The sequence below is a fragment of the Spinacia oleracea genome, chromosome 2, assembly GCF_020520425.1.
Source record: "Spinacia oleracea cultivar Varoflay chromosome 2, BTI_SOV_V1, whole genome shotgun sequence".
Classification (NCBI taxonomy): domain Eukaryota; kingdom Viridiplantae; phylum Streptophyta; class Magnoliopsida; order Caryophyllales; family Amaranthaceae; genus Spinacia; species Spinacia oleracea.
Window position 1 is genome coordinate 20553015 of NC_079488.1, and position 21894 is coordinate 20574908.

Sequence of the window (21894 nt, forward strand, 5' to 3'; positions counted from 1 at the left end):
AACTACCAAGTATTCTGAATATATGAGGTCCAATTGGTCTACCATTCAAATTTTAGTTTGAAAACAACCATGAAGATCACTATAAGAAAATAGCATTCAAGATACTCTCTCACTCTCCTTTTATTTAAGAATCGCTCTCAAAATTAGTTACCAATCGATCGAGAAAATATCGCAGTTCTATTGTCCGAACGCAATAAATTTGAAGATTTACGATTCTACAAAACTAGCAAAGAAAACATTTATCATACTTTAATAACTTGAAAAAAAGCATTCATGCCATCATCAAAGCTATTAAACATTTCATTAATGCAAAAGCAAAACATGGTCCAAAAATGAATGAAACGATTCCAAGACCCTAAAAGTCCTAAATCCTTAAGCAGCTTTGGCATGTCTTAAGTATTTTAAGATTCTAGGTAAGCAAAACCTATTGCTAGTAATCTCCAAATTCCTCTTGGTTAATAAATTAATACCATATTTATCCCATTGCCACAACATAATGCCATTGTTGTTTGAGTTGAAACCACAATCAACGTGCTCCTTTGGGACGCCTTACCATCTAAGTCAACTAATATAGCACCTCGCTTTGGCGTAAACCTACTACGTTAGATCCTTAGATTTTTGTAAGTGCTTGATTTGGAAGGCAACTTTTGAACTTAATATTACTTTGGACCTAGTTGTTTCTATGTTGGTTCGATTATTTATTGAACTAAATCTAATCGAGTCATACAAACAACATATTTATGCATAATATACATTCATTCAAGCATAATATATATATATATATATATATATATATATATATATATATATATATATATATATATATATATATATATATATATATATATATATTAGTGCATAAATAAATTGGTGAACTAGTATGGCCCAAAACACTTGTCTTGAAGCATCCAATCTTCTTCACCATCTTGTTAGCTTGGCATCGTCTTGAATCTTCATTCAATGATAACTTAAAGTTCTAAACTAGAAATACTTGAAAATAATAAAATTACATCAAAATTTCCATGGTTCGCATGCCATATTTAAAACTTTACATTCAAAAATAGAACGGTTGGCAAACCGTATTTAACTATCCTAAAATGGCAATACTAATCACTTGGAGTACCTGCATTACATAAAATATACATTCTTTGCATTCACTCATTCGCATTCTAAAACGAATGGCCCAATTAATTATGCAAGTATTTACGTGAATTAATTAAAATTCGAGTTCACATAAACGCCTCCTAAAAGATTAATCAATTTCCAAATTATTAATCTTTAGACTTTATTCTAATTAAAAATGAATTTAATTAAAATAATGCGACCTTCGAAAATAATTAAAATAATTATTTCATTTTTAATTTCATTTAGTGGCTCCAACTCAAACCAATAATTATTCCGGATAATTAATTATTTAAATATTAAATTAAACTCACGGCCCGATCCAAGTAAAATAAAATAATTATTAATCATCCCGTTAGTCAATTTTAATGCAAACATAAAAGTCAAGCCCAACGAAACAAAAAAATTTGTTTGAGTACAATGTGGGCTAGGCTTGCGCCCAGTCCAGCAATGCACGTTGTGGCCTACGAGGCACACGAACAATGCCCATGCCCCCGCAGCCCGCGCCCACGTACCCGCAGCAATGTTGCCCCTGTGTGCCTGTTGTGCTCGACATTGCGCAAGGCAAGGATGCCTTGCTTGCTCGCAGCTCTCGCAAGCCAAGGCGCCTGCCTTGCTCGCCCCTTCCCTCGCCTAGCGCGTGTGCGGCACGCAGCACGCTTGCTGCTGCCCGCGTCGCTGCGGCTCGGTACAGGCGTGGCAGCCCGCATAGCTCTATGAGCCACACGTCCACCGCACCTCGAGTTCGTGCCTTTGGTTCGTGCCTACGGACCAACTAATTAAAAAAAAATTAATTTCACGAACATTTGCATTAAGTTATTTTTCATAAAAATTTATGATTTTTATTTTCCAAAAATAACGTTTTTACGATTTAATTAATTTAACAACAATTCTAATTTCGTTAAAATTATTAAATCAAGGCTAACATTATTAAAATTTTAAGAACAACGATTTCAACTGGAAATTTGAACTTTTAAATAATCGAATCTAAAACTTTAAATCGTTCTAAACATTTAAATTTCAGATTTTTACGAATTCGATTTAAGTGTCGATTAAAATTAACGAAACTATTCAAAATTTTAATCCAATAATTTTTAAAATTCGCCACTGGTCATGAAATTATATTCCCTTTCCCAATTAACCAAATTACTAGATCCAAATTATTTAAAAAATCAATTAGCGATCTATAATTTACGAATTTGGGGAAAGAAGAATTATGGTATATACTTATCAAAAACGGCTGAAAATTTAGCATAATTAAAGAATATACCCAACAACACTTTGTCAAAATCTCAATCAATTCCGAGTAGTTTAGGTCGACCAATTAATTGAAAAACTTTCAGAATTTATTAAACTCATACTTCGAGGCCTGTTTTTGAAATTCCGTTCACATGATTTGATCTTAGAAAATCATTTTCAATCAGATTAGGGTCAGAAAAGTCGAAAATACGAATATTTTTGAATTCAGAACCTATTACGCAATTAATCCAATAATTCATAATAATTCCGAAAAATCAACAAAAATTCCAAAAATTTCGACAACAGCAAAAACAATTAAATCATGCTAAAAAATTCTTTGAATACATAAGGCTCATGATACCACTGTAGGGGAATACAGTTAAACATACATAACATGTGCGGAACATCCCCAAAGCCAGGAAACATGTATAAATCACAGATTAAGCATACTTACATTTGAAGCGCGTTTTCCCGAGTATAGTATCAACAAACACGAACAAAGAACTCCAATTGTCGTTCCCCTATTTGGTTCACCGACACGTTCAGATTCGTCTTGATAATCGTAGCATAGACAATCACTCAAGAATTTGTGCTTTTGGGAAGAACACATCCATGGAGGCTGAGAGAGAATTAGGGTTTCTCTCTCCCTTTAGGGTCTGATGTGTAAATTGAATTATTTCATTCGGTTAGGAAAAGCTTGTGTGGAATAATATTATAACCCTTAGGTTATAATACTAACCGGCCAAGCCACAAAGGCAAGAACCGGAAAGCAAGCACGCAAGCCCATACGCGCACAGCCACACAGACGCTGGGCCTTGGGCCGCACTGTGTGCGCTGTTGCTGCTGCTCTTGCATGCGCGCGCGCCAAGCCGAGGCATGTTCCTTGTGCCCGCTGGCTCGCTGCTACGCCTAGTGGGCCTTGCGCGCCTTGGCTCGTTGGGCTGGCAGCGTTGCCTTCTCGTATTTGCGTCCAATGCCTTACGACAATTATTTATCGTATAGTACTTGACGATCCAATGTCGAACTATACGATTATTCGTTTCTCCTAGCTTACGAATATACGCAATACGATATACGATTTCGATCCAACGCCATATCGTATATTTATGTTTTCCAAACTAATTCCCGAAAAACTATTAAATGAATTTCCGATTCATTTAATCCGGTGATCTGTTACATGTCATTAGTGTGACCTTATAGGTTCAGTCAAGAGTAAGTTGTGATCCTAATATAGATTAGAACTCACTGATCGGAAGCATTGCTCCAACTAGTTGTTCCGTTCACTTGATCTTACTGAATTAATTGTTCGCAATTAATCTAAACCTTGGTATTAGACTTAATGCACCTTGGGTGAAGGACACATTTCCTTCATAAAGGACCTTGCAATTTCTTCCTGGAGGGTATGTTGAAGCTGCACCTGCCATCCTGTCGTGATGTTCTGGTGAAGACCGTGCAGCATTTGTTGTAGAGATCTTGCTGAAGCAGGTTGGCTTGCCACTGCGTTGAGAGGTGTTGTAGCTTCTCGCCTTATGGATGGTGCTACATCTTTTGCGTTGGACTGACTATCTTTTCCGGTAGCCCGTGAGGTGCTTTTCTCATGCATACGCCTTTTCCTTGAGTTTTCCTAATGCCCTTCAGATTGCGGATCCACCATGATACTAGACCTTCCCACAGACGGCGCCAAATGTTGTGGGAACTTTGTTGGTGATGATGTGTCACCCTTTCCTCGAAGGTATCAAATATGCGCTGGCACGATCTTCCTACAACCTGCAAAACAAGAATATTACCGTAGGAATATTCCCTCCGATGCCTAAGTAAGTATTGGCTAGAGAGAGAAGTAATTTCTAGAGAGAAGCTAGAGCAGAATAGTTTTAGGTATATATGTAGGAATGCATTGAATTGCCCCTTACCTTGGGATCTGAACTATTTATAGGACTAGGATTTTGGGAAGTGTTCCAAAACCCTAACCATATGATTGGCTGATATCAGAGATGGGGACATGTGTCCTCATCTGATACTTGGAATAAAATGGCTTAAGGTGCCTTTTTGGTGTTTGGGCCTTTCCAAGTATTTGGGCCTCTTGTATCTGATTTAAGGGGAAAATATGTTTGAACGTTTGGCTCATCTGCTTAGTAAGTTTTAGAACGCCAAGTGTCACTTTGTGGTAGTCCAAGGTGGACTTCTAGTTATGGCCACATTAGAAACCATGTTGAATATATTTATGAACTTGTTTATGTTGAAATTATATGTTCAATGCCGTTGGATGAACACATCGAGCATAGAGTTTTATTATGAGAATTATATCATGTTGGCATGGATGATTGGTGCAAGCATGTCAGTTTGGGAACTTTATATTATTTTATATATTGGTATATATCACGATTGATCATTGTTCCCTTTTCGCATTTCACTACTTTGTCGTGGACCTTGTTTAGTAAGTTGAAACTTTATACCTATATAAAGGTGGTTAACCATTGTCAAAGGAAAGATTGAATTAATTAGAATGAATTCTTGATTGAGAGCTTTGTGATTACTACTGAATTCCAAGATAAAAACGGTTGTGAATACTTGTTGATTATATGATTTATGTGATTGATGAGTCATAACAAGGTATTAATTGGTAAATCATGTAAAGTGAAACTGAATAGCAATAGCTTTAGACTGTGCACGTCTGAAGTGACGGACAATTAGGAGTTTGGATTCATGGTGGTAGCCCATGGCTTTTTCTGCGACCAGATTGATCACCGGATTGATCACCGATTTCCCAATCAAACCATAATCAAAATTCAATAAACAATAAGTTTGGTGGAATCAAACAATTTCTCTTATGCACAATTAAATTCAACACTTAAACATTTAACACTTGCGCATAACAATTAACTTCTTATGCTAGAATTAACTAGCTACTAATGCACATAGAATTCTATCCTACATGTCCTTCCTATACTACCCATCTATCATAATATAATTAGAATAAACTGAAGCATTGAAGTAATTTAAATAATAAAATAAAACGAGAATAATTGTAAGAAAAGAAGAAAATAAAAATAAAAATAAAAATAAAATTTTAAAAATTTTATTTTTTCGTTACTTTTCAAATAAGAATTAAAATAAGTTCGAAAAGGAAGATTAATTCGAACAAAAGAATTTAGATTTCCTAAAAAAAATAGTATCCTTTTTCTTTCTTTTTTTTTCTTTTTTTTTATATTTTTAAGCACTTAATTCAAATAAAAGGTTTGGAATCCTAAATATAAATAAAAATTTCGGATTTTTGGTCAAAATGAAAAAACAAATTCGGACTCCTTTTTTAACGATAAAATAAATACATTCGGACCTCTTACTTTAATATTTGGAGCTAAATTCTACGAAATTCATTTTAAGTAGCTAATTGGTTAGTTAGACGCCTAAAAACTTAAAAATAGACACAAAAAATCAATAAAAACCTATACCTCCCAGATAGCACTTTGCAACACCCGACAATTCTGTCTTTTCTAAAATAACCTTTTATATTAAAAGGTTATTTTAGAAAAGAGAGAATTGTCGAGGTGTTACAATAAAAGTTATGCATTTTCATTTACGAGTCTATGTTAGGAGTATATCTCTCAAAAATTAAAAAAAAAATTAAAAATCTTAAGTGTATCATGTATGAAGTACTACGTATTATGGAGTAATTTGTTATTTAGGCTCTGTTCAGTATGGCGTAAAACCTCTCCCCGGAAAAAACTTTTCCCTCTTTTACGATGTTTGGCGCAGGCTAACATTCTAATGTAAATTTGGGCTGAATTTTTTTTTTACAAACCACTGGAAAACGTTTTCCTCAAATCAGAAGGGAAACCAATTTGCAGTTTCTTATTCTCCCATTTCCAAATCAAGCTTGATCCTTTCTCGTTCCCAAATCAAAGCTCACATCTCTTAGATCTCCTTCCTTCAGTGTGACACTAATGGAAAACTCTTCATTTGCATCTTTGTATTGGCGTCGCACTTCTAAACACGCAACGCAATTGTTGAATTTTTACCTGAAATTTAATTGGCCCAAGTTTAAGGGCCCTTTCTGTGAATCATATATTCATATTTAAGGGCCCAAGTTTTGAATCTGCACAAGACCTCCAAAAAGTTTAAAACGGTCTTACCGTTTGAAGATAGTGAGATAGAAAATGAACCTTTTTTTCATTACAAATCGGAACACAAAAGGTTCCCTCCACAAATTGAAAACAACAATGCCGCAAAGAGCAATTTGAAATGCACATGAATATAGAGAAAAAGAAAATAACATAGAATGGAAGTCCATCTAAAGGACTTCCATTTCTTCTTTTTTTTTTACTACAATCTCAAAGAATTTTGAGTTATTTTCAACAAGCACGCAGAGGAACTCCATCACTCTTCCATGCAGCTTCTCGTCTTCATTTCATTCTTCGACAAGCAAAGGTACTGACTCGGCCTGAAAGTTTAAACCATATATAGTAAACCGAACATTAATTAGCGCCTTTTCTAATGAAACAGATTTAAAGAAAGGTACAAATTAAGAGTGATTGTGTGTAAGTTCACGTACGAGCTTTTTGTACTTGAGGGCGTAGAACATTTCGAGGTAACGACGAGCCTCACGGCGGTCAAGGTTTGAGACGTACTTCCAAAACCCGTAAACACCAGCAAGAGTTAGCAGCCTGTCGGAATAAATCTTCCATGTGTATCTGCAAAATTACAAGACAAAAGGCATTAGTACTCTACCTAAAGATGTGGGCCGGGCCAAGCCGAAGCCCGACCTGGCACGAGCACAAAATCGTGAGCTATAGTCGGTCGGGCATGGGCAGTATTTTTTTGAAAAAAGTACGGCACGACAAAGCACACTAAATTTAGTAAGCTTAGGCACGACTGCCCGATAAGAGGGCCCGTGGGTCAGCCTGGGCCATATTTTGAAATTTCGGTCCGGACTGGCCCGGCATGATGCAAAGTGGGCTTTGGCGTGGGCCAGGCGTGTACAGGCCCACGGGCTCAGCACGAAGCCCTACCCGGCCCACAACCATCTTTAACTCTACCCATAAAAAAATTGCCTGTGGAAAATGTATGCAAAATAACGAAGTTCAGGTAGTTGCTTACTTCTCCTCGATTCGTTTCAATCCACCCTTAGAAATAATCTCCCAGTGAGAAGGATCAGCAGTAGACTTCTCGAAGAATTCGACAAGGAGCTCAGCCGCTTTGTCCCCGTGGTACGGGTCAATGTGGTAGCCCGACACACCGTTAACAATGATCTCAGCGGGCCCACCATGGCAAGTAGCGAACGTGGGAAGCCCGCATGTCATGGCTTCAACGACCGTGAGTCCGAAAGCCTCGTATTTAGCGGGCTGAACAAATGCTCCCCTGGTGTCTGCAATGTACCTGTACAGCTCACCGTTCCTGACCCGGTTCATTTGGGCCGAGATCCACCTAAACTGCCCGTTCAAGTTATACTCCTCGATAAGCTCGTGCATCTTCTTCATCTCTTCCTTCTCTTCTATGTCCTTAGACTCCTTCCTCCTGTCACCAGCAACTACCACGAGGTTCACTAGCTCTCGGAGTTTCTTGTTCTTACCATACCACTCGACAAGCCCGGTCATGTTCTTTACTCGGTCTAGCCTAGCCATCGAGAATATGATTGGCTTGTTCCGGTCCTTGATAACACATCTGTTTTAACACCATTAGGAAAAAACCACTTAGGGTATGTTTGGTATAAATTTAGGGAAGGAAACAAATAAAAAGAGGAAAGGGTAATGTTAACTATACAAAACATGCTCATAAGATTAAGATCAAGTTGTAACAAATAAGGATTGATGAACATTAAGTAATGAAAATAGTTAAGTGATTTCATTTCCATCACTTAAAAAACACTATACCAAACATGCTCTTAAGATTAAGATCAAGTTTACAATGCTTTTATAATAAGGAGCAAGTAAAGTATGAATAAGAATAAGAATAAGAATCATACATGTGTTCTTCGTTCTGAACATCACTGTACAAAAGCTCTTCGATTTCTGTATGGAGCGCTGTGAGTCTTTTCTTCTCTTCAGTGTAAGGGAAGTAAATTGAGAGATCCGCTCCAGGAGAGACAATGTTGAATTTGGGGTCAAAGACGTCAATTCCATGAACAACTCGGTAGAGGCCTGGGAGAGTGAAAGCCATATGAGACTCGTATTGCCCAACGGTGTCCTTGCTGAAAAATTGAAAACACGGTACCACAAATTAGTCTCTGTTCTTTTCGACTTACTTTGACTTATTTCAGTTCAGATAATATAAGGGAAAAATAAGTTTCTTGACATTTTCACACATAAATAAGTTCTTTTCAGATAAAATAAGTTCAGATAATATAAATTGAATAGAACGGAGCTTAAGACCCAAGTTTTTAGTGCAAAAATTATATCGGGTAAAGGCTTGAAAAATGAAAGCGGGCTTACTTTCCGGCAATCTCTTGGAATGTACTGGTAATAATAAAGTCAGTGTGGTTCATGGCAATTAGATCAGCAGTGAACTGACAAGAGAAGTGGTACTTCTCCTCGAACGACTTCCAGTAGATGTCAGAGTTTGGGTACTTGGTCTTCTCAAGAGCATGAGCAATCGTACATTGTGTAACTCCGAGTTTGTGGGCTAACAAAGAGGCAACAATGTTACCATCACTGTAATTTCCAATGATCAGATCAGGCTTGGCCTGTAATTCTCCAGCAATTTCGTTTGCAACATCCTGAAAGAAAAAAGAAACTCGTTAGACTGTTCGATAGATTTATGGATCAACAAAGTTCGATGCAATCAGATCAGTATTTGGTTCTTTACCTCAGTTTATGTAGCTCACATGCCAACCGGGTTAAAAACACATTTTTACGGTTTAAAGTACATTTTTTGATTTAAAAGCACATTTTTCTGGCTTAAAAGCACATACATTTTTACTGAAAAGTTTATGGCTCAAGGAAATTAAGCTGGATGGTATCAGATCAGAATGTGGTGTTTTACCTCAGTGTAAGTCTCGAGGTACGGCCAGACTTCAAACCGGGAAATCCATCTTCTGACGATTCCCTTCTCGGTTCTGAAGGGTACACGAAGAATGTGTGAGTGTTCAGTTCCAAAGACCTTCTCGAGACGCTGGCCACAGGTGGTCCCCACTGCATCAGGGAGCAGACGAGATATGATAAGGATGCGAGGGACGATGTCCAGCCCTTGTCGCTTGATGCGTTGAAGCATCTCATTCTCCAAAGCACGAACTTGATCAAGGATATACACAACCTGTAAAACAACAAGAAATCAAACCTAATGTTAGACGTCAAACACAAATTAGAAGGTGCACTCGGTTTGTACGTAGCTCTACATGCAACCGGGTTTAAAACACATTTTTACAGTTTAAAACACATTTTTGCGGTTTAAAAGCACAGACAGTGTTACACATAAAAGAAAATTTTTACATGCAACCGGATTAAAAGCACATTTTTTACGGTTTAGGAGCACATTTTCTCGGTTTAGAAGTACATTTTTGCCGATTTAGAAGCACATTTTATAGAAAAGTTTCTTTTCATTTTAGTGATTGTGTTGCACTTAACAATATGTGCTTTTAAAGCGGATGTATTTATTGTCCGTAAAAATGTGTGTTTTTAATCAGTAAATATGTGTGCTTTTAAACTATAAGAATGTGTTTCTTGAAGGATTAAAAAATTAGAAAACAGTTCAGTTGCATGTAGCTCTACATGCAACCAGGTCTACCTTCTACCAATAAAATGATCAGTATGATATCAGAATGAAACAGGTAAAAAGATTTATACCTGGCCACCGGTGTCAGGATAACCAAGGACGTTGGCTTGAGCAAAGTAACCATGAGGCGAGAGGATCACGACATTGAAAACCATCGGAATCCGACCGAGGAATTTCTCGAGGGTGCAAGAATCGGGAGCCTCGAGAAGGTCAAGAAGGAGCTGTATCATATCCATCACTCTCTCGGCATTGTCACCCCAACCTCTCTCCAAACCGATTTCCTGGAACTTATGATCAAACTCAGAGTAGGGTGTGTCAGCAGGAAGTGTAGCCAGGAAATCCTCTGCCTTTCTTAAAACACTTTGGAGTGAATCAAGGTTTTGGATTCTGTCATTCAGCATCATGGTCTGCAATGAACAATGAAAAAACATTTATAAACAGGAAATCATTGATACAATTATTATAGAATCCGAGTCAAGTACATTATCTCCATAGATCTGATAAACCTGGAATTTGGTGGAGTATCGCAGTGAGCAGACGGAATGTAGTACATTCTGCATCACTACTCTAAAAGGGAACTCATGAGGTCATTAACGTTAATCACCTTTTATTGTCCTCTAAAGAATAGTCTAAAATGTCTCTAATAATAACAATTCCATGGACAAATTAGACATAATAAAAATATGGAAGTCCCCTTAATATTAACAAAACAAACACAATAAAAATATGGAAGTCCCCTTAATAACAACTCCATGATATACGTCCAAAAAATCAACCATCTCCCTCTTTAATTATTTTTGGATTTGTTTTTAATTACTTTTCTGTTTACTTTTGCAAGCAATGCGTTGCGTGCCTATGAGACTAGTCTATTTACTCCATATAATACAAGACATCTATGATTAGTATACTTTTGTAGAAGATCATGAAAAAAGTTACCTTTCCCTTGTAGTGGTGCACTCTGAGGAAGTCGAGCAATGGGCGCATACTCTCCTTGTCGTGGAACATCTTAGCAGAAAGGTGTCTGTTAAGGAACTCCACGCCATTTCCGATTGATTTGGAGAGTGTAGGGCGGGGGATCGAGGTATTGAAGGGCTCAAAATCGAGCTCGAGCACAAAGTTTCCATTAGTACTGCCATCCACAAATTGTAAAAAAAGAATAGTTTGTCAGATCCCTGACTAATAATATTCATTCATCATTTCCTTAAATATTGCACCATGTTAACTTTACGCTCACCAACACCTGACTTTGACTCAATCTCTCAAATTATGCAAGTAAAATTAAAAAAAAAATTGATAATTAGGAAGTACATAAATGGATACGAATCTAACAAAATCCTAGGTGATTACATATTTTCTTACGTATTATATTACTAAAAATGGTCAAAGGCACAACTTGAATAGGGTAAAAGTCAAAATAGTGCGATATCTGTGGAACAGATTAAGTAACTGAGAATGCATCATCGTATAGTTAGGGATGAGGAAAAGCTTAAGAGCTTACCTTCCATCAACTAATTCCTCCTTCACATGGAGGAACTGGGAGGGGGTCAATTCCTCGACAGCAAGTTCATCGACATTGACACGAATGTACTCCCATACACCGGGCCTCGGACGAACAGCAAGGGTGATCCATGGTGGCAACACAATTGCTTCCTAAAAATTCAAATATTTTTCCCAAAGGAAATCGCATGAGAAACAGCTTAATAAATCATGATCTATTAACTTTCAAGACAATTTCGGTAGTCGGTACATAGACAATGTTCAAGTTTCACAAAAAACAAGTTCAAATAAGGTCGGATAAGTCATTTCAGGTGGAAAAAAGAACGAAGCTATAACAAGACAAATTTTTAGTACATAGACAATGTCTAAGTTTCAAACAAAATAAATTCAGATAAAATAAGTTCAGGTGAAAAGAACAAAGTCGTACAATGACCGAAGTGTTAATTACCTGAGTGTGCCTAAAAACTTCACCAAAAGGGCCATCAGCAAGCTTATTTTTTTCTGAAAGAGCTTCAAAATCGGATAACAATTCATGGGTTTGCAAGATTCCTTTCCCATGACTCACCATCCTACACAGATATTTTGAAAAAATTATCAGTAATTTATATTCCGTACAATTAATATCTACACATTACCACATTATCAAAAAAAAAATGTGATCATTATCATCGGACATATTAGATCATGGCTCTGTTTTTTTGTTCCACTTATTTTACTTATTTTCTGAAATAAGAAGTTTAGATAAGTTCAGATTATACAAGATTTATGAAATGTCATGTGATCATTTCCGGATTATATAAGTTTGGACAAAATAAGTTGAATAGAATAGAACCTTACAATAATTATTAAGTTTAATTAAAAATAAAATCCCAAAAAATTAGACTAATTAAATCATCCACAATAAAATCAACTAAAACGGTAAATTAAAAACAGAGGAAAAATAAATTTTAAAAATAGAGAAAATTAGAAAAATACTTGGACAAGTAGGAGAGAATTTCATTGCGTTGAGCAACAAGAGTTTCATCCAAACGCTCCTTAAGGCTTGGAACTCGTGTCAAACGACCTGCCATTTCTTGTTCTTCCAATAATTCTCAGACAACAATTAACTGCGGAAAATAAAATTAACGGTTAAAATCAACTGAATCTATGAAATTAAATTAAATTACATTACATTAAAGAATATTTCAATGATCACGAGATAAAGATAATTAGTACAGTATAACATAATTGTTTATTTTCTTTTTATTAGTCAAAACTAAATCAGAAAAGCGGTAAACCAAACCCACCCAAAGAAAATATTACCAAAAAGAACAAAGCATATTCGTTTTTTCTTCTAAAATTAATTAATTAATTAATTAAATTAGTTGGGTTTATCCAGAACTCTCAAATGGCAGACAAATTAAGCTATTAATAATTTAAAAAATTAAGCTTAGTGATCTACTAAGAGAAGAAAAGTGAGTGTTTAAGAAACGGATAATGATCAGATTAGCAACCCTTCACACTATGATTAACAACGATAACTTTAAATTGGAAATTTACCAAAAAAAATGTTAGAAAAAATGGACTCGAAATTGGAACTTCACCCAAAAAAATGTTAGAAAAAATGGAGGGTGGTAGTGAAAAACTAGAACAAAAGGGTATTTCTAAATTTCTTAGAATAGTGCATGCGTGTTATAAGCAGAAATTAAGGGTATGATCATAGATTTTAACGTCTTACAAAAAGGAAAAAGCTCTGAATTTTTGGCAGAAAAAAATCATTGGTTTTTTCCAACATTAATTTTAACTTTATTATAATATCTGAGATAGATTCTGTGAGAAAGCTGATCATCAACTTAGTGGAAGCCATGCAATGGCCAAACTAAATTTGAGCCAAAAACAGGGGAAAAGCAGAGTGATTCATTTAATTTTTATAAAATGAAATAAAAAGAGAAAAAAAATGGAAAAAGGACTGAATATAATGAAATAAAATGGAAAAAGGAAATGAAAACTAACCAGAAAAGGAATGAATAAATGAATGAATGGTAATGAAGAAAATGGAGAGAGAACGAATGTTTTGAAGAGAGTGGGTTTTTGGTGAATTTATAGAAGAGCATCGATTAAAGTCGCTTGTTTCCCAAGCAAATAATAAATGGAAATTAAATTAAATAAAAATAATAAGGACAAATTGGATTATGTGTCACTAACATCATTATTAGTTTTTCATGTTTGTCAAATTAGGCATAAGTTCTACACAAATTTAGAAAAGTTAGAGAGTTATGGGTATTTTGAATTTTTAAATGTTTGAGAATAAAAATTTATATGAATGGATAAAATAAATATACTCTTATTGTATACTCCGAAGTACTGCAATTTTATGGATTAAGGTCTCATAGATAAAGGGTACTCCCTCCGTCCCGGAATATTCGATCCGGTTTGACCGGCACAGAGTTTAAGGGACTTGAATTGACTTATTTAATTTAATAGGTAGTAGTTGATAGTGGGGTATTATTTTAATGTAGTTAGTGGGATGTGGGTTAAGAGGTGGGGTTGGGGAGAGTAGGGGTTGAATTTTTAATTATTTTTTGTATGGAGTAGGGGTAGGTGGGTTAATAGGGGTGGATTGAGAAATAATATAATATTGTTAGAATATTTCCATTTTTAGAAACATGTCAAGTATTAAGGGACGGTCCGATAAGAAAAACAGGTCAAGTATTTCGAGAAGGAGGGAGTACTCCGTATTGTTTGGTTCAACTAAATCAGACTTAAATTAATTATCTGAATTTGATTAAGCTTATCTAAACTTATTGGTTAAATTACCTAATATATTATATAAAAAAAATTCATGAACTTATATTAACTTATGTGAGCTTATCAAAATATAATTTTTTTGGAGTAAGTCAAAATAAGTTGAAATAATTAATATTTTAGAATGGTAAAAGTTGTTTGAATATGATACTCCGTACAAAAGATGGAGTCTGATGTTAAGTATTTCTAGATTTATTATTATTATTATTATTTTGTCCATATTTCTTAAGTCTATGTTACATTATTACGTACATTCAAAAAAAAATGTTACATTATTACATCAAGCTACAAGTAATCAACTATACAGTTAGTTTAAGTAATCTTTAGTAAGAATTATATTAGTAATTGTTTTGAAAAAAATTGTATGACGTTTAAAAAATTGTTAGATCACTTGTTTCGTCATCCTACTTTCTACCCAACCGATAAATTATTGATCATTATTCAACAATTAAGTAAGAGTTAAGTAGCTTGATAAGAACAAGTTAATATAATTAAAGTGTTGGATTTGTTTTCTAAAATGTGGAAATGGTATCGTTATTCTCATACGGTGTAAAATTTTTTCACAATAACAAAAAATTTCAAACTTTTCAAGTACATTAAGTAGGAAAATTCATCTTAACAATTAAAAAATATGGAGTATTTCTTTTTCATTCAACTTTTAAAAACCGAAAATCGACAATAATTCTTTATAAATTAGTAATATTACATTCATCTATTCTTTTATTACAAAAAATGGAAACATTGACATAAATCCAATTTAGAGTTTCTTTTCGGAAAGCTAAGGGGAGAAGAAATTAAGTTGAAAAGGATTATGTCCATCCAATCAAGTAAAAAAGGATAGAAAAAGTCTCCTAAAAGAAAGGTAGGTTTAAAATTACCAATTTTTTCAACGAATCTATAGCATTGCCATTTTCCATTATAGGCTATATACTTTTTTTGTGGAAGTTAAACTACAATAATTTTAGTGTTATATACTCTACTAAGGATACCCTTTTTAAGCAATAGCTTCAAACACGATAGAATGAATACGTTAATGTATATCGGCTTCTAAGAATGTTATGTAGAGTGAATATAAAGATTCTTGTTTTCCCTATTAGGTAAGAAGAACTATCTTATTAGACCGAAATACTTCATGTATCAGTCTGATCCTAATTAACGAATTAGGTTCTTTAATTAAAGTTGGAGAGAAAAATGTGATGAATCTTCACCGGCCTTAGAGTGCCTATATTATGATTAATTAATAAACTATTATATTAGACTAGTAGTATAACTAAGGTTTCACAACCAATAAAAAAAACAATTTTAAGCATAATATTTTTATTAACAAATCGATATTTTTTGTGCGAATGTGTCAAAATACATATACAGAATATGACTTATTAAGATCAGAATTATTAAAAGTGAGGAGGATTATAGGGAAATTTTTTACCTCTAAAGAGTCCTTAATAGGAGGTCAAACTTCTACCACTAAATCAAGTCTTGCTTGGTGAGTAACCATTTCATGATCATTAGGTATATTTATTTATTACTTAGTACTTCGTACACTCCGTATTATTTATGACATATCATTAGTTTTTTTTTTTTTGGGAATATCATTTGTTTTATTACAGTAACAAAACTGTCGTGGTATCCTACAAAATGAAATTCCACCCATGGTTTTGATTGTACTCGTACCACTCATGCTTTTTGCACGTGGATACCACCCATTTGATTTATCCAACATTGGATAACACTTCTTCGTACTCCGTACATTATTACATTAGACGAGTAGTTAGTACTCACTAGTCACTACTCAGAACTCATTGTTTGGGCAAGGATAATTTATATTATTAAAATCATCTACATAAAATGTAATCAAGCAAACAAAAAACTATTTTATTTATTATACATTTTCTGTCTTTTTCTACACATTATCTCATTATCACCAAGCCAAATTATGCAAATGCAACGATAAAATATTCTCTCTAAACTAATTACTTAAATTATTAAGCTGAATAATTCAATTTTTTATATGATATATGCTTTTTCTTAATTAAATGAAGAAAAAAAACATTTTAGTTTGTTCATTATACTTTGTGGATATGATCAAAAAGTGTCATCTAAACCTAATCTTATCATCATAAACGAAGTACTCCCTCCGTATTTATTTAAGAGATACACTTGGTCGGGCACGGATATTAAGAAGAAAAATTTAATGAAATAAAATAATAAAGCAAGTGGGGTTGGATAGATATTTTAATTATTAAACAAGTGGGGACCATGTCATTTAGGTGGGTAGGAGGTGGGGTGGGTTTATGAAATTATTTATTTAATAGGATGGTGGGTCATATGGTAAATTAGATGTATTATTTAATTAGATGGTGGGGTTGATAAGTTACTAAAAATGGCAAGTGTATCTCTTAAATAAATACGGCCAGAAAAGGCAAGTGTATCCCTTAAATAAATACGGAGAGAGTACTTCGTATTACTCTGCGTATTCTTTCTAAATGTATCATAACTTATTTTAGTTGTAAATTATATTTGGTATTCTTTATTTTTCTCAAAGTTAATTGATTTTATCTGAACAGATCCCCGAAATAAAGAGAAATAAGTTGAACAAAACATGCTCCCATATTGGCTAAGTTACACGTACCTATTCTTGTAGAAAAATTATTCCAACAACAATAGTTTGGTTACAATTACAATAGTAGTCATCGTTTTTTAATTATTACTTTTGGGGAGACAAAACATTTCTTTTTGACCAAATAAAAAGTATCCCAAAATAAATTAATAGGAGTATTAGGATAAGAATTAAAATGCACCCAAGCATATGATTTATCTAAATGGATTTAATTTGGTACTATTGTACCCTAAATTAAAGGGTTAATGTTGTTAAATCTTATTCATGATTTGCTCTCCATTTTGGGTGGGTGACAGTGTCAAATAAGGTATATTCTCAAGGTACTACTATTATCACCAATAAATTAATTATGATAAAGAAGAAAAAAAGATTGCTTAAGATATTCCCCTAATTACAAACAATAAATTTATATTCACGTATGTTAAATCATCGAATGTCAATGTCAAAAAAGAAATAATTAAAATACCAAAAGCACCTAACTAAATGTTCATAATAACTTTGTAGCTCAATGATAAAATTACCTAATACGTGTAGTAATAACAATATTACAATATAACATGCACTTACGTAAATAAAAATAAAAATTATAAGAAACGATTTTATAAATTACTTGAATAGTAACCAATTTGAAAACGCCGAAATTGTTAAGCTCAAAGGTTGGCGAGGGAATGAATTTTTTTTTTTTTTTCTGATGACGTAAAATGATGTGTATTACAGAGTAGAATATATGTAAGGAAATGAAATGAGATTTGATGAGGAAGTTGATAATACATGAAGAGTTTTATATAGGAAATGAATCCTTAGGCAATTTTGTTATTAGCATCCCACAATTAATCCAAAAGGATCCTTCTAGTTTCGTGCAAATTAATTTAAAAAGCTTACAATTAATTAAAAAAGGTAAAAAGTTAAACCAACTTGCAAATTAGGAGTAAGTTCCTGTGTTCTTTTCATAAACCACTTTTCATAGTCGATCACATACCATTGATACCACCAATGGTTTTACTTCATTTGCCCACATTTTATACCCCACCGTCTTCCACCCTCTAGTCTTAATAATTACTTATTTAATTATTGACCTAACTTTAATAATTATTTCAACTTAACCTAACCTGTGGGAGTATGTGTTACTTAATAACATATGCATATAGCATTGTGTTACATCGAAGTTTTACTACAAACTTTTAGGAAAGACGGTCTAACGGTTAGACCACTTTTATGCATGCACTTTAACTAATTAGTTAACTGTTGAAACCAAATGGTTAAGTTTGAAATTCAATTAGTTAAGCAACGAAACCAATTAGTTATGCAAAAGAACCAATCAGTTAAGCACTGAACCAATTAGTTAAACAATGAAACTGATTAGTTAAACAATGAGATCAAATAGTTACGATTTTATGAGTTTTAGTTATTAATAAGTTTGTTCGAAAATAATAACTATTCGACTCATAAATTTAACTATTTGTCTTTATACCTTAACTATTTTGTTATTCAATTAGTTATGATTTTATTACTTATAGTTATGTTTTACACTAGTTTAGTTAGTACCAAAAAAGTGGTCTAACCGTTAGACGGTCTTACACAAAAGTTTTTAAAGTTTTACTTAGTATTACGAGCTTGAGGCGATGAAGCAGTGGTATCGCTTCCCACCTCATATCCTGTAATTTAGGTATCAAATCTCATATAACTCATTTGATTGGTTTCCCTTAACTTCCCCTTAAGTGAGTCCTTTTCATCTTACCTTCCAAACACATAAAAATTACTCCGTAGTTATTAGGTTTGAAATTACCGACGCACGACATTGTTGCTAGTGGAATGTTGGAGAATGCATATACCTTGTTTGGTAAATGATTTTTTCGTTGGCTTGGCCTCTTCATTTGGTTAAACAACTAAAATCGATCATTTTCAACCAGCTAAAAAGCGGCTTTGAAGAAAAAATGAAAAATATTTCTTGGAGTAACTTTTGGCTTTCAAATTCTTAATAACATCCTACAATATATTGATTTTACGAAACATGTTTTCTACTCCCTCCATCCCGAAATACTTACAACGCTTTGACTGGACACGCTTGCCAATGCACAACTTTGACCACCAATATCTTTAACTACAAATTATTAAAATTTATAAAATATTAATATTTTGAAAATATATATTAGATGAAGCCAACAATATATTATATACTAACATTTATTTTCATATATTTGAAATAAATTATGGTCAAAGTGAATTATGTGGATAGTGCAAAAAGTCAAACCGTTTCAAGTATTCCGGACAGAGGGAGTAAAAAATTAAAAAGTCAAACATCCAACAAAATGACAATACAAATAATCAGTCAAATAAGCGAATGATTGATCAAATCAGCTAACAAGCTGTAACGCCCCGACCTCTAAATCACTTATTAAAGCATAATAAGCAGCGGAATTAACCTAATTTGGTCGGGACATTACCTGCCGTAATTCCGTCTTGGAAATTACAAGGCAACATCATACATAAGCCATAAAAACCTCCAATTTAATATAATAATCCTCTATATTCTCAAAATAAAAGTACATAACTTACTAAAAGTCTTTAATTAAACTATTATAACTTTAAGCATAAACTAGGTGAATTTTATTAAAGTGAAATTCCTCGCCTCTACTCGTTTCCATCGATCCCCGCAGTACCTAAAATGGAAAACAAAACGGTGAGCCGAAGACTCAGTAACAAACTATTCTAGCAGCGTAAATTTATTTCAATTCATTTTATTTAATAACACAGGGAGAATAGAATAAGTAAAACATTTAATAAAACATCATATTCACTTCATTCATAAACTTTGCAATTTAACATGCTAGTTGTCGGCAAGTACGAACCGTGAAGGAATTCTCCACTGGGCCTGGGCCCTGAGCCTGGGCTCATCATCGTAACATGGGCCTGGGCCCTGAGCCTGGGCTCATAAACCATGGGAGCCTGAGCTCGTAATCCATGGGTGGACAGGTGTCCGTGGTGCATGCATGACCGATAGATAGGAAGATGGTAGTTTATATACCGCCAGACAAACCAGGTCTTTCACTTTCATTTATCATGTTTTGTATAATTTTACCAAGCCTTGGCTTGTATTTCAGTTCGAAATAACATAACTCATTTAGCTCATAAAACATCATTTTGATCCTGGGATCAATAAACATATTATTTCTTTCAAAGCATTGCATAAACATAATTTTATGAGAAAACTCAATCAAATCATATTATAATAAACAATTCAAACAAATCATATTTCATCCCACAATCCATAAAACACATCAAAACATTTAATTCATAAATTCAATCATAACGTCATAATTTCATAAATCATATTTATAAGGGGATTGCGGGTACTAGCAATAGCCGTTACCTCAACCGTCGTTTTATACTTCCCGTCTGATGGATCGTTCTTCCTGAGCTCCTAGTCCGATTTCTTTCAAAATATTAATTTATTGAATTAGTACTACAACGATAAATAACCTAAAATCGATATTTTATAAATGATAAATTTTATAAGTAAAGAATTTATAATTAACGAATTTTAATAAAAAGTATATTTTCGAAATTTAATGAAAATATTTTCAATCGAAATATATTTTAAATTTCCTAAGCCGATCTTAATGAAAATATTACGAAAATATTAATTAACTCAAATTTCTGTCGAAATATATTTATATAAGTAATTATCATTTAAAATCTTTATTATTAACATAACAGTTATTTAGGACTTAAATTAAATGGTAATACTCACTTTAGGACTTTGGGCCAACACATTTGGGCTTTAATTTGAGTAAAAAAAAGAAAAGGGTACAAAGTTCCAATAAACTGGAACTCGTTTCTTTGGGAAGCTGGGCACGAAGAAGGGCACCAAGAACAGGGGAAACGGACGAAGAGGAGGGAGAGAGGAGGGAGGAAGGAGGCTGGGGTCTGGGTGGCTCGGTGCCGCCGGGAACTGCGACCAGAGGTGAAGATGATGTTGGTGGTTGTTTGGGGCGGCGCGGAACATCACGGAAGGGGAGAGGGTGGTCGAGCAAAGGAGGGAAAGGCGAGGGTTGCGGGGTGGTGGTCGGTTGAAGGTGGCCGACACCTGGGTGGAATGGCGGCGCAAGGAAGCGCCGGTAATGCGACGGTGAGGGTGGTTCACGGCGGCATGATTAACGATGAAGAGGGGAAAGGGGCGAGCAGAGGAGACGAAACAGGGGAGTTTGAGGGGAGGTTTTCGGGCCGGTTCTGGGAGCGGCGGCTCGCCGGGGAGTGTGGGGCGGAGATGGATTTGAGGGGTGATAAGGTGGTGGTGGTGTGGTGGCGCAGCGAGGGGGAAAAGAGAATGGAAAGCAGAGGAGGGTAGGGGAGTTGCGGGCAGGAAAGAGGGAGCAGGGGGGACGGTGGGGTGAGTGCGGTAGTGGTGGTTGACTGAAACAGCCCGACGGTGCGGCTGGGTGGTTGGATGAGGTGGTCAAGGTGGTCACGATGGTGGTTGATGGTGGTTGCAGTGCTCGTTGATGGTGGTGATGGTTCGAAGCAGAGAGGAGGAGAAGAATTGAAAATCGGAATTTGTTTTTGATTGTCTGATGTTGAATTTCCTGAAATGGAAATGCAATTTGTATATTTGTATTGAAAAGTTTGCTTGGGGTCCAAGGGGTGAACTTGGACTGAATTGAGGGAAAGAGAGGAAGGAAGGAGTTGCTTCCTTCTTCCTGGTACACGTGAAGAGCAAAGAAAGAGAAAGAAAATGAAGTTTTGGTTCTTTTAAGGCATTTTGTTTTATTTTCTTTTGTCATTTCACTTTAGTTAGGCACAAATTCAGAAAAATTGATTTCTATTTTTAGGAAATTAATTTGAATAGAAATGTTTAATAAAAATTAAGTTTTAAAATAATCCTTTATAAAAATATCGTTAACGAAAAAAATAAATTTAGTTTTCGAATA

General features: G+C 34.5%; 1 protein-coding gene and 1 long non-coding RNA gene across 5 annotated transcripts; both read right to left on the bottom strand.

The window, feature by feature from the left end:
* Positions 1–6509: 6509 nt before the first annotated feature.
* On the bottom strand, positions 6510–17715 carry LOC110802994 (sucrose synthase). 4 transcript variants are annotated; one of them, XM_056836538.1, is made up of 12 exons: positions 17577–17715; positions 12538–12668; positions 12011–12131; positions 11564–11715; positions 11002–11194; positions 10137–10472; positions 9337–9606; positions 8787–9070; positions 8321–8545; positions 7456–8019; positions 6911–7049; positions 6510–6799 (listed from the first exon to the last, which is right to left on the bottom strand). In XM_056836538.1, the coding sequence occupies exons 2-12, from the start codon at positions 12630–12632 to the stop codon at positions 6767–6769; spliced, it is 2412 nt and encodes an 803-aa protein (XP_056692516.1). In that variant the 5' UTR covers positions 12633–12668; positions 17577–17715; the 3' UTR covers positions 6510–6766. The 4 variants fall into 4 exon arrangements, with proteins under 4 accessions (XP_056692516.1, XP_021864141.1, XP_056692518.1 ...); XM_022008449.2 differs by lacking the exon at positions 17577–17715 and adding an exon at positions 13555–13703; XM_056836540.1 differs by lacking the exon at positions 17577–17715 and adding an exon at positions 13280–13538.
* A 1758-nt stretch (positions 17716–19473) lies between these two features.
* LOC130466824 (uncharacterized) lies at positions 19474–21619 on the bottom strand. The gene is made up of 3 exons (XR_008926967.1): positions 20718–21619; positions 20337–20399; positions 19474–19626 (listed from the first exon to the last, which is right to left on the bottom strand). It is a non-coding gene; the product is annotated as an uncharacterized lncRNA (long non-coding RNA).
* Between the last annotated feature and the right edge of the window lie 275 nt (positions 21620–21894).

Excerpts from the sequence above, each read along its gene's own strand:
- LOC110802994 (XM_056836538.1), bottom strand. The coding sequence starts at position 12,632 with ATGGCAGGTCGTTTGACACGAGTTCCAAGCCTTAAGGAGCGTTTGGAT. Across the intron at positions 10,473-11,001 it reads TGCACCACTACAAGGGAAAG|ACCATGATGCTGAATGACAG; the intron begins GTAACTTTTTTC and ends TGTTCATTGCAG. Across the intron at positions 8,020-8,320 it reads GTTCAGAACGAAGAACACAT|ATGTGTTATCAAGGACCGGA; the intron begins GTATGATTCTTA and ends GTGTTAAAACAG.